We start from the raw sequence: 16,083 nt of genomic DNA on the forward strand, positions 1-16,083 counted from the left end.
GTTTTTCATAGTCATGTTAGTCAGGCGTTCATAATAGGACAAGCAATTTCACACGTTACCGTGTTCAACATTTTTCTCGCCACATTCACATTATATAAAGAGGGTTCCTTTGATGGACTAATGATATCATGAAGTCATATTCTACATAGCATTACCCAAGCCAACATAAAATAAACTCTTTGACATGAAACTATATTGCTGAATAATGTGCACCCAGCTGATTTTTGGCAATTTTACTCGTATATGCCTACAATAGAAGCAAGGTTTTATGAAAAATAAAAACTTATCTTATATTGCAGATTTTTTTCAAAGACCAACCTACCCCCTACCGAATTAATTGATTTATAACTGTGTTTTACCCTCTTAATGTCAGTCACGAATTGCAATCTACTTTTGTCCAATGTTGCACAATAAAAAATAAATATCATAATCATTCTTTTATGGACAAAATAAATGAAACGAAAAAAAAACATAAAAAATTACATGAAATAAAACATCTCGCTACCTCAGATTTTAGTTTTATTTGATCAGTTGAAACAATAATAAACAAAAATTACTATAATATTTTTTTACAATTGTTTGCAAGCAATTAAAATGAATTCTATTCCATGAAAACGCCCATACAGTGGCCCATTGCCGATATGAATGAAAATTTCGTAAGAATTATATTAGATATTCAATAAAGTATCCCTATACACTGATTGAGAGCTCCACGGATAAATTCATAGCAATGGCATTTCATAAAATTGTGCTATAAACGCCAATATCAAATAAAATCGGATATTATGTAGTTACGGCGACGGAAATATTTCTTCCTTCCGTCATTGCATTATTCACAAATACCATATTTATTCCTCACCTAACCCGCTAACCGTGATTGAATAAATTCTCTTCACCACCAACTATCGGCCAACTATAATATAGCCAGATACACTGCGTGCCAAACAATTGTGCCGTATATTATTATGTTTTGTTGCGTTATATTGGCAATAAAAGAAAATTGAATACCATATAGTGTAGAATAAAGCATTTTTTGAACAATGGTTGAATATAGCATGTTTTGAACAATGGTAGAATGCCGGCTTAAGTAGAGATCATGTTGAAGGTTCGGGGAAAATATGTCAGAGGTAAAAAGAATGGTAGGGGTAAATTGATGGCAGAGGAAAAAATGGCAGAGGTAGAAATAGTAGAGGCTAAAATGGCGGAGGTCAAAATTTCGGAGGTTAGAATGGCAGAGGTAAAAAATTGCATACGCAAAAATTACAGAGGCAAAAAAGGCTGAGGTAAAAATGGTAGAAGTAAAAATGGCAGAGGTAAGATTGGTAAAAAGAAAGGATAAAGATATGTTGGTATTAAGATACCATCCAATCTAAATGTCATGGCAAAACCCCTGTATACTTATAACGGCTATAACTGCTAATTCCATATTTAAAAAAATGTAAATAGTTAACAAAGGAAGGATAAAAGAAAGGAATTTCACAACTTTATAATGCCGGACTGACGGGAGCTTGTCATAATATATTTCTTTTTTATTAACGTTTTAATTTTGTTAACGGTTCTAATTTTGGTGATAATAAAGAATTAATGAGGAAGGGAATAACGCAGTTCATTATTATGCTATAAGCATTGTAAAAATAGTTTTGACGATTAGAATAATGCTAGATATAATCTAGATAAAATGATCAAACCCTGTAATGTAAACAAATATTCAACATATTGAAGTGGTTTCAACATTGGTAGATGATTTGCCATATACAAGAAATGCGGAGCAGTTTTGAAAGTGTGGGAGGGAAGGGGGCAGAGGAAATCACAATCAGCATGATCAGATTGACATTTGTCATTAATTCATTATATTTTGTCATATTATGTTATCTTATGTCTGTTCTATCGATTTGCTTTCATTTCACGTTTTATTATTTTTAGTTGAAACATAAATATATATCCTCTCCTTTGGTATTTTGCATTGTTTTATTTTTTCGATTGTTTGATTTATGTTTTTATCTTGATGATACTTTATTGTAATTCTACTTTATTGGGATTCAAGCTTGTATATGTTTTTAAAACCTTTTTTGGTATCCCTTTTACATGTTTTACTTTGTATGTTTTACTTGCTGTCTAAATAAAGGCAAATACAAAGTATAAATACATTAATTTTTAAATGTATTTATACACGTTTATTTAAAATAACTGGGGGTAGAGACCCCCTCCATCCCCTGAGGCACGGTTTATCTCTAATGACACATTCAAACAGGTAAAAACCGACTCCACACAGACTAAAGACTTATAATTTCTGAATGACATAATAATTGGAGTCGGATTCATTCGGCTGACTGCAACCGGCAAGTGTTGCCAAGACGTAAAGAATAGTAAGAGCGCCATCTGTGACCTTTGTTATTTCTTTCGTCGTCTTTGAATAAATTCACCGTCGGTGCTGACGTGAAAGAAAATACACTAAAGATGAGTGTATACCTCATTACACAAGAAAACATATTCCACAGACACCCTGAATAAATAAATGGATAATTAGATAATACAACGGATAAATAATTGGATTATAATTTCGAATTAATTGAAAAAAGGTCTCTAAAATAAAACAGATACAGGAAAGCATGTATAGCAATTTCTCTAAAGGATATTTTGGTAATCTCAACATAAGCTCCGAGGTATTGGGCGGTTTTTTATATATATAATTCATTTAACTTGATCAGGTCTGTTAATTTAAGATGCTGAATCTATTCATTTCATATCGTGATCAAAGATAGGTCTTATAGTTCGGGCATTGATAAATCATTTAGCATTAAGTTAAAAGACGAGAAAGGGGGTTAACAGTATCTAACAGTGTTGAAGTACCAGTATCAACTACGGTTCAGAAAGATCGACTATAATTATTTCAGTATTATTTAGTAAATATATCAAATTTCTACATTTTCGAATCGCTGGGTATTAAAATGGACCAATGGTATTATCTTAAATGATAGACACCTCCTTGCTATTCTCAATGAAATACGATAGCCCATATTGTCACAACGGACACAATGCACACCACTCCCCTCCAATTATTCGGAGACTGCATAAACTAAAGTGGGTTTTTATCTCCTGTGATATGTTATTAGGTGAGGAGGTATAACATGGATAATCCTAATAAACCTGAATAACAATCTGCCTATACTAAGGTGGTGTCCTTAAATTAGGAAGACATAAGGAAAAAAACACCTTCAATGTATTATCTACGAAGAAAAAGAAAAGACACACATTTCAGATAATACGGATAATAACAAAATTATGGCGTTCACAAACACTCAACAAGACCTCCTTCTGATCTTCATAAAATCACCACCATTCTTCAACTAATGACCCCATAACATCTGGACAATACCATGCCCTCTCATCTGTACTTGTTTTTTGTCATGTAAATGTCTAAACGGCATTTATCTGAGCTAAATATGCTTTTAAAGTTAATTTTATCTGATACTGAACAAACTACAGTGCACCTCTTCTTTCTAGTTAGGCATTTAACTAACAATAAAAACCTCTGAAATGAAAGGTATGGGGTCAACCTTTAGAGAAGACACCAGAAAATGCATTTCACGTAACATTGTAGGCCGCCTGATGTTACTAGTATTGAATGGGGTCACCAGATAGAACAACAAAAATCGAGATAAACTTTATTTTGCTCTACAAATATTTACATATAATTTTTTTTCCAGCAATCCTCTCCAAGATTATCATCTTGCAGTTGTGTATTGTTACTTTACTGGTGTATAGCAAGATTGATAAAACAAAAATACACTTTTCTGCTCCAGAGAGTCCAGATCTTGGCATTTTATTCAACATTATCAATATTATCATAAAATGCATTTAGAATTGATAGATGTTGACAATGTTATGGCCATCATTATCTTTATTATAACAAATATTTGGTTATTTATCTTCATATAATTTTTCATCTTTCATAAGTTGTTTATCTTCTATTCAGTTTGTATCAGTTAATGTCTAACAGTAAGTAGCTTTTCTCATGTGATTACCATTTATAGCATCAAGATTTCTTTTTTTAAAGATCTTAAAGATGTGCCGGCGAATTATAGCCTTGTTTGCCAAGGCTTTGGATGGAAATATCATTGTCGTTTCCTTCATAACTCATCAATAATCATAGATTAGATTTGACAAAATATGTAACTTACCATGAATAGCCATAAATAAATATTTAATAGTAAATCATGTGTTCATTATTGTGTCTTATACCCTTGTTGGTTTTTATTTCACTCTTCTTCTCTCATTATTGATGCCTGATTTTTTTTTTGGGGGGGTCGTATGATAAATTCGCAAAAAAGGGAATTTGAATAATTAAATTATGTAAAACACAGACAAATAATATATATTTTTAAATTTCATACCTTGATTTACACATTTGATGTATATTGACTGCTGACCATATTGGGCATTTGAAACATTGAAAAAGAGTGGAAGATTGGCTCACTTTATGGTAGTTTTTAGGTTTAACAGTCTTCTCAGAGTAGTCCAATGAGTGGTCTATGGTTTTCGGCAGAAAATGAGCACCTCTCCAGCGTTTCCTAATCTGTTTTTTTTTCTTTTGATCTGGGGACCCCGATCGTCGCTCACTTTTTCGCGGCAGCGGCTCGGCTTGCCCCCAAACCTATTACCCATGTCACCAAAATCATTCGTTGGGGTGCCTAACTCCGAATGGCATTGTGACGTCATTGATGAGTACTTTGGTTGAGCAGGTCTGAGCCTTGCTACCAATCGACGAAGAGGGTGAGACGGGTTTAGGCGGAGTGCGAAAGGCGACAGCGGATGACACGAGATTTTTTGTATAGTCCATGGCATGTCCAGTTAACAGGTTATTTTTTCCTCTCTCAAAGCTTGATCTCTTGCTGGTGCTGTTATTATCAGCTAAGCTATAAGCTTACATGCAAACAAGTGATTTGACTTTAGTTCGGTTATTCTTTCCTTCGCTCCGGGACAACATTGGAAGAGCTGAGAACCTCGAGATCAAGCTTATGTCGTCCTCAGTAATAGTCCACTTGTATAGACTCGTTTGGTTATGACTGATTATTATTATTATTTTTTTAGTTTGTTCTATTCTACCCGGTAATTCGCCACCGCCGGTAGCTGCTTGCCTTCTAACCCGTTACTATCCCGTTTGATCCTTTGCGGTGATCCGCTGGTTGAGCTCCAGGATTGTCACCTCACCCTTCAACCCAAGCCGTCGTTCGTCAGTCAGTCGTATACGGCGAAATAACGACGAAATCTTCCTCGAATCGTCAACTTTGTGCTGGCGGTTGGAATCCTATCTGACGGGATTTAGCCGACACACGCCGTTAGGCTCGGCTTCTAAATCCCTCCTCATTCACTCAACTCCGCGAACTTGAAAATCCCTCAACTCGCCAATATTCATCCGGTCTTCCCACCATCTTCGTGAGCCATCTACCTCGAGAAACTATTTTCTTGTTTTCTATAATTACGATTGAAAATTAATCAGCAGCGATGAACCAGTTACACCATAGTCACGGGCCGTTGTCAACATTAGAAGATTTGGTGGCTAGCGAATCGGCACGCGTCTCGGCAGGTATCGGGAGTGTAGCGGGCCAGAGCCCTCTCGATGGTGCCCCTCAGTCACGCACCCACCACGTACATTCGCCCACCATAAACCACAATCAAGAAAAGTCGGGTAAGTTTGAACGTTTCATTTTATTTTTTAAAAATCCACTCCTTCAACAACTTCATCATTTTTTTCAGTTTACTATAACTAAAAATATTTTCATTGGTATGAATAATGATACGTATTACTATTAGTTTATCATTCATGGAACCCAGACTTTATATACAATCAGGGTGTTATTTGATCATGTGCATGTTGAGCTTGACAAATTCGTGCAATTATAACCTGTCAAAACATAGGATAAATTTCAAATATATATATAAAACCCGGGCATACGCGCTCCATGTATTGTGTTGTATATATATAAAGATGATATATTTCAAAAGATGGAAACTTCTAATCATCAAGTTCCCAAATATTCCTCTGAAAACCGTCGTTTTATTTGAAGAAAAGTAGAGTTAGTTATAAGAGGGGGAAGTCGCTGCACCGAAGCAAGTTATCTCTATCTGATAATCCGGCGCTCGTTTATTTGTGTTACGTTGGGGACATAACGAGTTTATCGACTTTCGTCGAATGCATGTCACTTCACTTCCTATCTATCTGTCAATCGTACTATTTTATCCAAATCTTCCTTTGATTTTTGTTTAGTTTGTTGGGGTTTTTTTTATCGTGAAAAGGAAAATTCACGGGCAATGTGGCCAGGTGTCATAAGCCTTATGTCACTTTACAATGTATACAGGTGTCAGTTATGGTTGTATCAAAAAGAATCTTGGTAGTTTTGCAACTTTACAAGGCACACATGTTAGATTGTGTCATGTGCTTCCTGATTAGTGTCAATCAAAGAAAATGACATTAGGGTTAAGCTATATACTCTCCCTCCTCCCCCCAAAAGAACTGATATTTATTGATTGATTATGTAGTAATTATTGTAAACTTGTTCGTTACTTTGTGGGCTTTTGACTTTGGAACTATATGTATATGCGTGTGTTGTGTTTTTCTTCACTAAATAAATTAATGAGAATAAAAGAATAAGTAATAAATAATAATGATAATAATAATAATAATAATTTAATATTGTAAGTAAGATATCATTAAGTCTGTCCCATTGTTATATTTAATCATTGGTCCTATATCTATAATTATATTTATTAATTTTTAATTTTGAGCACTGACAAAAAGGAATAAAAAAAATAATCTAGTATATTCTCCATTCATATAGAGTTTCAACCGGATGAAATGCTCAATTTGCTTGTAAAATTAAAACATTTTTTTTTACATTAATCAACGGAGTCTCTGTGTGGTTAGAATTCAAAGTGGGGGTGACGGTGTAAAAAAACTTCAATTTCAAGCATAAATGCAGCTGTTCTTAATCATGTTAATCGGTTAACTCCAATCCCTTTCGTGTGTAAAATTCCGCAAAACTTTCAATTCCCTCAGTTCATTTTAATGGTTTTGTCGTTTTGTAAAGGTTGCCGGACAACATAAGAAATAAAGATATTTATCATATATATATATTCTCGGTATTTAGTCCACATCAAGTTCACAAATTTTTCGACGGTTACAGCATGCCGTCTATTATAAACGTGTATCATAGAAAGAACATATGAATAAAGAGATACTATATAAAGAATAGGGTTAACATTTGATAATACTAAAAATGTGACCCTTTTGTTAATTCTGGGGTAAAGAAGTATAAAGCTCAGCATGCAGTGGTCTCGCAGTTATTTTAGGATTTCTAAAAAGTTTGAATTGTAGTTTCTAATCAATACCCTGTTTATGACAAAACACTATACCGGTGCATTGGCTCGGCATAACGAGTAAACACACATACATGAAGACATTAAAGTGAATGGATGGGGCAACTATTCAAAGAAAGTCCCCTTATTGATAAGGATTATAGTCCTAAATGCTTGAATGTGTCGCCAATTTGATATAATTTTTTGAAGCTTTGCTAAGATTTTAAGTCAAGATAAATGAATATGAGTAAAAAAAAAAAAAGAACTAAAATGTAAATTATGTTATTTCAAATTTCAGCCTATGCTATGCCTACATGTAGGTATGTTGAGACATGACTTGTCTTGAATTGTGATATAATCATGTTAACGAACATCAGCAATACTATTGTATGTATACATGGATATGAATTATACGGGTATCATTATTGATAGAACCTTTTAAATATCTAATGAAGTAAATCGATGGCTCACACCATCACACCTCATCATCCCGTGTATTGGCATTGGCAGAACAAACATGGCTTCGTCCAGACCCCTCATTACGTTATTCATGATCTAAGAGTAAGTGGGACATCGATAATCAATAAGTACGATGTGAAGGGGGCAAGATACATATTATCGTTCCGCTTGATTGATCTGAAAGGACATGATAACTGACCAATCAGAGTCTAGAAGGGTCATTTCACACAAAAGTACAACTCGTCGCCGGGAGTGTATCACAAATGTGATTTTTTAAATAAAGTTTTCTAATGAAATTAATATTTTGATTAGCTATTTTAGGACAGATGTTTTTTTCCTTACATGGTTGTAATTAAATCGGTGTTAGATTTTTGGGTTCGTTTATTATAACAGAAAGTTTTGATAGGAAATCATAAATCACATTTTAAGTGGAAATTATTACCTTAGCCGATTGATTTCCATTCGCAACTTTAATAACCATTGTAACATATAATAATTATCATTATCATACGGTGTAAATGATGATGAAAGTAGTATTGATGCTACTAATAATGTTGATTATGCAAACAATAATCATGATCATAATGATAATTATAGTAATAATTATTAATGGCACTTATAATGATAATGATAATTTTCACAATGTTGATGATGATAATACTTATGATAATAATGGTGATAATGACAACCTAATAAATGATGATAATGGTGAGGGGATCAAAATGAGCTCGAAAATATTTTTGCATAATTAATAGGCTTATACTGTCTTCTGCGATATATTACATTCACAAGTCGAATGGTTTGTTTTGAAAATGAATGATGTGATAAAACTGAATTATATTTGTTAACTCATATCTTACACCACGTCAGTGGTTGAAATGAACTCTTAGCCTCTAACTAGGGATTTACATTTTCAAGGAAGTATGGATTCGGTGGATTTCTGCCCGGGCAACGCGAGGCCAGATTATTTAGGTCAAAATATTAAATAAAAATGAAATTTCCCTCTGTCTGCTTAAAAATAGGATCTCAATCTGTCCCTGTATAGCTCTCCATCCACCCCTTCTCTCTCTCCCTCTCTCACTCCCTTCTACCCCCCTCGCCTACACTCTCTTTCCCTTGCCTTCTCTCTAATTGTGTCTCTCATTTTCACTTAAAAATATATTTGTTCTCCCCCTTCCCTTCGATTCCACCATAATATCTGTCCTATATTATCTATAAAAATTATTGTGATCAAGCAAGATAAATTACATGCAGACAAAACCAAGAGCATCAGAATACCCCCCCCCCTCTACACATCTCTCTTTCTCTCCCTCTGTGTGTGTTTCTCTCCCTCTCTCATTCTCATTGTGTCTTCATTTTTCTTCTTCTTCTTCCCCTCTCTTTTTCGTTCACTCACTATTCCTTTCAAAATCCCTACTATAAAATTTGTTTCACTAATCCTCCAAACCCGGGTATTAATCACTTGGGTCCCATCATATAGCTCTCTTCATCATCCCTCATTGTCATTTATCTGGCACAATTTTATTAAATCAAAGAAAATGGAATATAAATCATTTTAACGAGATTCTACTGGTTGCAATAGCTGTACATTTTTGCAAAGTTCTAAATTAATACTCAAATCACAACAATTTTTGTTTCTTTTCTATGATATCAAGATCAAAGAAATAACATGACGACCATCGGCTAAACAAACAGGTCTGGATTGACCCCCCCCCCCCCCCTTCCTTTTTTGAAGAGTAAGGCCGCATTGGCGTTCGATATGTCATACCTTTGAAAGTGTGTCAGAATAAATAATTTGAGAAATTAAAGCTTGAATTTAAAATTTAAAATACATGAAGTTGAACTTACAATGTAATCATAATTTGGGTTATACAGTTTTTACGGGTTTTCTCAAACACTAATCAATGTCAGAAAATATATATTTTTCAGCTTTTAATAATTAGGTTTCTGATCAATAACCTGTAAAACACACAATGTGTTTTTAAATCGAATGTTCCACTACACTCTTAAAAATGTTGGGCAACATACTGTCCACACAACAATTGGTTAGAATTCTATCCAATTCTGGGTAGTTTTAAACCAATAATGTGTGCTTTGGGTGAAAACTACACAGTATTGGTTGAAAACTAACCAGAGTTGGATAATTTTTAAACCAAATAATTGTGTAGACAGTATGTTGCCCAACATTGTAAGAGTGTATAGCCGTTGCCGCGCTAATAATCATGATCCGTCATATCTCATATCTTATTATATTACTATTTTTTTAAATTTGGAATAAGCCGTTCATTATCTAGTCCAGTAGCCATTATAATTCAAAAGAAGAAAAAGATGTTGATAGGTTTGGTGGGAGTGGGGACATTAATAACACAGTCTAAAGATTAAGAGATATCCAGTGACCGCGATATCTCGTAATACTTGTTGGATAAAGATAAAGAATTCTCTGCTATTTATGTTTAAAATTGCAATTCCTATTAACGAAACGACGTTGTTCATTGGATACAAAATTCACGATCGCAAGTTTACGTTGGTTAACTTGTTTATGATATTTGCACAGTATGCAATATACAAATCTTATGTCATGTATAAGATGCAAGGAAGAGCTTTTAATATATATTCAATTTGGTATGAGTTCAAGAAAGAGATACTTTTTATGTAAAATGGCGATTTAAATCCAATGTTCATTTAATTCAAATGTTCAAAGAGCTTTAACCCTATAGAGAAATTTCATCTTTATCACATTTTAGATTAAATTGTTGATGTCTATAACATGTTTATTTGTAACTTGTTTTGTAACTCTACACGCACTGAGCCTCGAAAGAAATTGTTAAAATGAGAAAGGAATATGAAGAATAAAGTACCTCTGAACGAGGAAAAGAAAAAAAAGTAATACTTGTTGGATAGACATCGTAATTGCTTGCAGAAACATCCATTACCACTGATTATCGGACACTCGTACATCATGCAAAATTCAATTTTCATAGATATGTGGATGGATTGATGGACAGATGTAATAGATAGATAAAAGATAGGTAGGCCTAGATAGAAAGATAGATAGAAAAATATTGATAGATAGATAGATAGATAGAGATCAATAAAATATATAAAGTATATGAAGTACGAACAGTTATTGTCGTTCTTGTTTTGGATTTTTATAAAGAATGTATCAAATACATGGGATTTTTTTCGATAATTTTTTGTCACTAAATAAAATTTCACTCTAAAGAAGAAAGCAATCACCATCATGTGATCAGTTCTAGAAAACTGACAGACCTATACCAACATTCGGTTACTGCTCAGTTTCTAAACTTATTACACCAATGCAAATATCTTGGCATGAAAATGATATACCCTCATAGCCCGAAGCGCGTTGTAAATTGATACCTGTTAAAAATGAATGAGTGCCCCCCCCCCCTGCCCATCTAAATTCTAAATTAGCCTTGCACCACTCCTGATCACGTATAAACCTACATACTGGATACGGTTCAATATGACATTTGGAGAGATGTGTAATCTTAGATGATATGATTGTCAAGCAAAAGGAGAAAACGCCATTCTGTTTGCGTTTGAATAGCGCTGGGTTCGATTGTTGATTTGGGTGACAATGCAACAGCCCCGGTACCCCATTCAGCGAGGAGAGATATACCAACACGCCGAGGCAGACGGCCGATAATGGGTAACATGATGGTCTCTCCACGAGCAGCGTGCGAGCTGAAACCGAACACATCGGTCATTAGTGTGTACATAAAAAAGACACTCGACGCTCTCTCTCGCGACAAGTGGATATGGGCACTTGAGTGGATACTTGATCGACTTGAAAGAGTTTTTGAGATGATATTAATGGTTTTGAAACAGCTTCCTCTAGAATGACAAGTGGGATCCCATTGACTTGATACATTGAGGAGTTGCCCCTCTGTTTGCATTGTTTCTGTAAATAAATTCATATGCAATTATATTCGTATCTTACTCAGTAAAATAGCGGTCCTCATTTTTTATTTATTTAAATTGATCATGTTCTTTTTTTCGAAATGCGCCTGTACTGCCCCTGGTAACATAGATAAGAGATATTATTTGTCCGTGCCTTCAAATTTTAAATTGAAAATACTTTTGATTGAAATTATTAGCAAGATCCCCCAATCTAGCCCAAGAATACCTACACTCTTAAAATATTAGGCAACATACTGTCCACACAACAATAAATTGGTTAAAAAAATATCAAATTCTGGGTAGTTTTCAACCAATACTGTTTTTTTTTTCACCCAAAGCACACATTATTGGTTTAAAACTACCAAGAATTAAATAAGGTTTTAACCAATTATTATGTGGACAGTATGTTGCCCAACATTTTTAAGAGTGTATAGTATCCGAAAATATATATTTTTCACGCAATCGTACACATAGATATGAAGCACAGTGCAGGTATTTGTTAAAAAAAAATATTGTTATGACAAATCCTTATCATAGTCATTATGATGTAAATCGACATTAAAATGGTTTCATTAAAATTCATTGGTACTTTGTCTTTGTTTTCATGCAATTTTGTGTCGAGTGGTTTGGATAAGCTTTTAGTCAAATGGAATTGACTATATATGTCATACGTGTTTTATTGTGACCAGTAATCTTTCTATTCTATTAGTGCATTTTGCAAAAAAAAGTGTTTAATCTGCCAACAGCATTACGAAATATTTGCACTTAAGAAAATGAAAAAAAAAATCGTAACAGAATAACAAACCCCTTCCCCCCAAAAAAAAAACACGTTTAGGACCGTGTTGATAGAAAACTAGTTAGGATTTTAAACATTGGATCTACCTTGATACACAATTTACATTTTAATTATTCAGAGTAAAAATAACCCAGACCATAAAGACAATTTGTTTCAGCAATCATCAAAATCGATTTGATGTCGCAATTAATGATTTAAGAAAATAGAACAATAATCAGTTGGAATTAGGTTGCTATCACAATGATGATCCTAGCGCCTGTCTAAAGCTTAAAGAAATAATGGTTCACTACTGTCGGAATTATATCGGACTGTCGTTCTAGCGTTAATCCAATCTTAAAACGTATTGTAACAGTTGTGTATACATTTCTCTAATTGATTTCTTAAGGCATTTTTTTTCAAATTCAGCTGTTCTTAGTTAGCGCCCTCTCTTGACTTTGATACCATTCTTAAAGGTCAAGTCCACCCCGGAAAACTGTTGATTTGAATCAATATAGAAAAATCAGACAAACATAATGCTGAAAATTTCATCAAAATCGGATGTAAAATAAGAAAGTTATGACATTTAAAGTTTCGCTTATTTTTCAAAAAATAGTTATATGCACAATTTAGTCACATGAAAAGGAGAGAATCGATGATGTCCCTCACTATATTGTTTGAATTATATACAATATTTCAATTTTTACAAATTTGACAAGAAGGACCAACTTGACCGAGCCATAAACTGTTGAACAAGGGTAATTCCACATGTTTCATATTTCATATAATAAAATACAAAAGAAATAGTGAGTGAGTGATGTCATCAGTTCCCTCATTTGCATATGGACCGGGATGTGCATGTAATTATTTTCTGAAATCAAGCGAAACTTAAAAATGTCATAACTTTCTTATTTCTCATCCGATTATGATGAAATATTCAGTGTTATGCGAGTTGGATTTTTCTATTTTTATTCAAATCAACTTTTTGTTGGGGTGGACTTGTCCTTTAAAAAGGGCCTTCCAATTTTAACTATCGAATTAAATCGTGTTTAATACATACTTGAAAATGCGATGATTTTGTTATTATTATTTGTCCAGTTCAAATTTGAAAAATGGTTAAAGGGGAATCCAACCGAAATAACAAATTGTTTTATAGAAAAAAAAGAAAAATAAGACAAGTAGATAAGTGAAAGTTTGACAATATCGGACAAACAATAAGAAAATTATGGATTTTTACAAGTTGTTAAAATTGGTAATCACTTTACCCATGGAGACTTCAAATTGGCCGCATTGGTGATGTAATAGCGATGTAAGGCAAGGACTAATCTTCCATTTACTATGTCACCTTTTTATAGTTTTTTCTTCGAATTATATTTTTCTTTCATGAGGACACAGAACAATATGCTACTGGTTATATTTTGATTACTGCTTTAGGGGAAAAGGTACGCCGGAGAAAACCACAAGTCCCTTATAATTAAGTACTGTCCTACGGGAAAAAATCCAAACCACTTGGCATAATTCACGTACCCAGCTGCCAAATCTCAATTCGAAAACAGTCATAACTTTATCATTGCATGTTCGATTTATTTAAAACCGTCACCATTCTATTTTATTTTTACCCCTCTCCCACACAACATTATTATGGTTAAGGTTGGATACCCCTTTATCCGAAAGGGGAGAGGTAAAAAATAATAATACCCGACTTATTTTCTTCATTTTTTTTTGACGTTTTGCGATGTGATTTCAGGATTCTAACAAACTTTACATCATTACTCGTTAACAGGACTGAAGGTCAGCCATGATGACGACAACTGCGATGAATCGGACAACGAGCAAGACAACGGGAAGAAGAAGCGAACTCGTCGACAACGGACACATTTCACCAGCCAGCAGCTACAGGAACTCGAGGCGAACTTCTCTCGTAACCGTTACCCTGATCTCTCGACTAGGGAAGAGATCTCAGCATGGTGTAACTTGACTGAGACCAGAGTTAGGGTGGGTATTCATTCACCAACCCTTCCCTCCCCCCCTTTTTAAAACCATTATTTCGATTTTTTTTTACATTCCTTATCGATATAGCAAATATACGCGTATATCCTCAATGAAAAGCAATGATATATCATTTGGCTTTATTTTTTGCACTTCATTTCTTTTCTTAATCCGATTTATAAATTATTCGTCCATTCTTTTTGGATGTTTGATTTGATATTGATTCTTATAGGATCGAGTTATCCCCATTTGTACATCCTGATTGCCAATTCCAACTATATGAAACTATGTAGTTAGCCTCATTTCCCGGCTTTCATCATGTTAATGCCTGTGACCAATCACCAAGCCTTTTTACTTGGGAGGCAAGTAGTAGTTTTGAACATGACCATGAGGGTGAAGAATTGGTCACTTTACCCCCACCCCCTCTCTTCCTCCCTCCCCCTTTCTTTCTCTCTCTCTCCCTCCTTCATGCACGTTCCAGCACATGGACCACGCTCCTACCAGGGAGCTCCGATGTGTCTCCTTGCGGCTTAATCCCTAATTAATCGAAGCTACGAAATGGGGATTACAGGTGGATAAGTTAATCCCTTCGTGGAGCTGGTGATGGGCAGTAATGATTTCCGACAGGGTTGACGCAGTCAGTGTCAATCACTGTCCAAGCGTTCCTCAAGCATTCTCATTTCATGAGGAATCAAAAGGATATGGGTGTATGGATGTGATCTCTATACTGGTATCGAGCAGAATCCCCTGTTATTGGTCAGAAATCTTTTATTTGTCCATATCCATCCATGATCGGTCCGCCGTTATCTTTATTCATCATTAAGTAGCATTAAAAATATGTCTTTTTTTACCGGGTTCGATTCATAAAGAGTTACATCTCTTGTAACATTGCCATTATGGTAACAGGGCTCAGCAGCTAGTCACAATCAATGTTCGATAGTTGATATAAAGGTAGTAGTGAAGTTCCTATAATTGCACGTCTTGCTGAAGTGCCCTCTTGCAAAGGATTTGTTCTCCTTACCAGGTCCTTCGAAAGGACTTAAGCCATCTGTCCTCATGCTTTCTTGGCAGAATCATTCCTTTTCTAGTACTAGAAAGAAGTACATACCATCATCGGATGGACACACTTCGTCTTAAAGGGTCATTATACTTTAGACACACCTGCCGAATTTATGGAATTCCATCACTTTTTATTGGATAGGAATACTTTTTAATCTGACATCAAGTAGTTAAATTATTATCATTTTTAAACATTGTCATCATCATTACTTTTATGGTATATAGGGTGACCAGAGAGTATGGACATCACTCATACATGACATAGCTAGAAATCTCGACAAAGTCCTCCGTTCGTTGAGTGACAGGATTGATAGAAAGATAGGGTGATAGACAGGGAGAGAGAGAGGGAGAGAAATGACGAGATTTAAAGAGAGGGGGAGAGAGGGGAGAAAGATTGTGGTTGAAAACGAACCCAAGATAATTGGGTTCTATAATCCATACTTGAACGTGATATTGCATATTTCAGCACCAATCGATCGGTCGGGTATCAACAGCGTGTAGAAGCGCCACCACACCATGCAGGG

At 34.6% G+C, this 16,083-nt stretch overlaps 1 protein-coding gene across 1 annotated transcript; it reads left to right on the plus strand.

Annotated features, from left to right (window-relative positions):
* Window positions 1-4,769: 4,769 nt before the first annotated feature.
* Window positions 4,770-15,041, plus strand: LOC129282050 (pituitary homeobox 2-like). The gene is made up of 3 exons (XM_054917986.2): window positions 4,770-5,689; window positions 14,295-14,506; window positions 14,982-15,041. Exons 1-3 carry the CDS (start codon window positions 5,506-5,508, stop codon window positions 15,039-15,041), a joined length of 456 nt encoding a protein of 151 aa, XP_054773961.2. The 5' UTR covers window positions 4,770-5,505.
* The last annotated feature ends 1,042 nt before the right edge of the window (window positions 15,042-16,083 follow it).

Source organism: Lytechinus pictus, chromosome 18 (assembly GCF_037042905.1).
Source record: "Lytechinus pictus isolate F3 Inbred chromosome 18, Lp3.0, whole genome shotgun sequence".
Classification (NCBI taxonomy): Eukaryota; Metazoa; Echinodermata; class Echinoidea; order Temnopleuroida; family Toxopneustidae; genus Lytechinus; species Lytechinus pictus.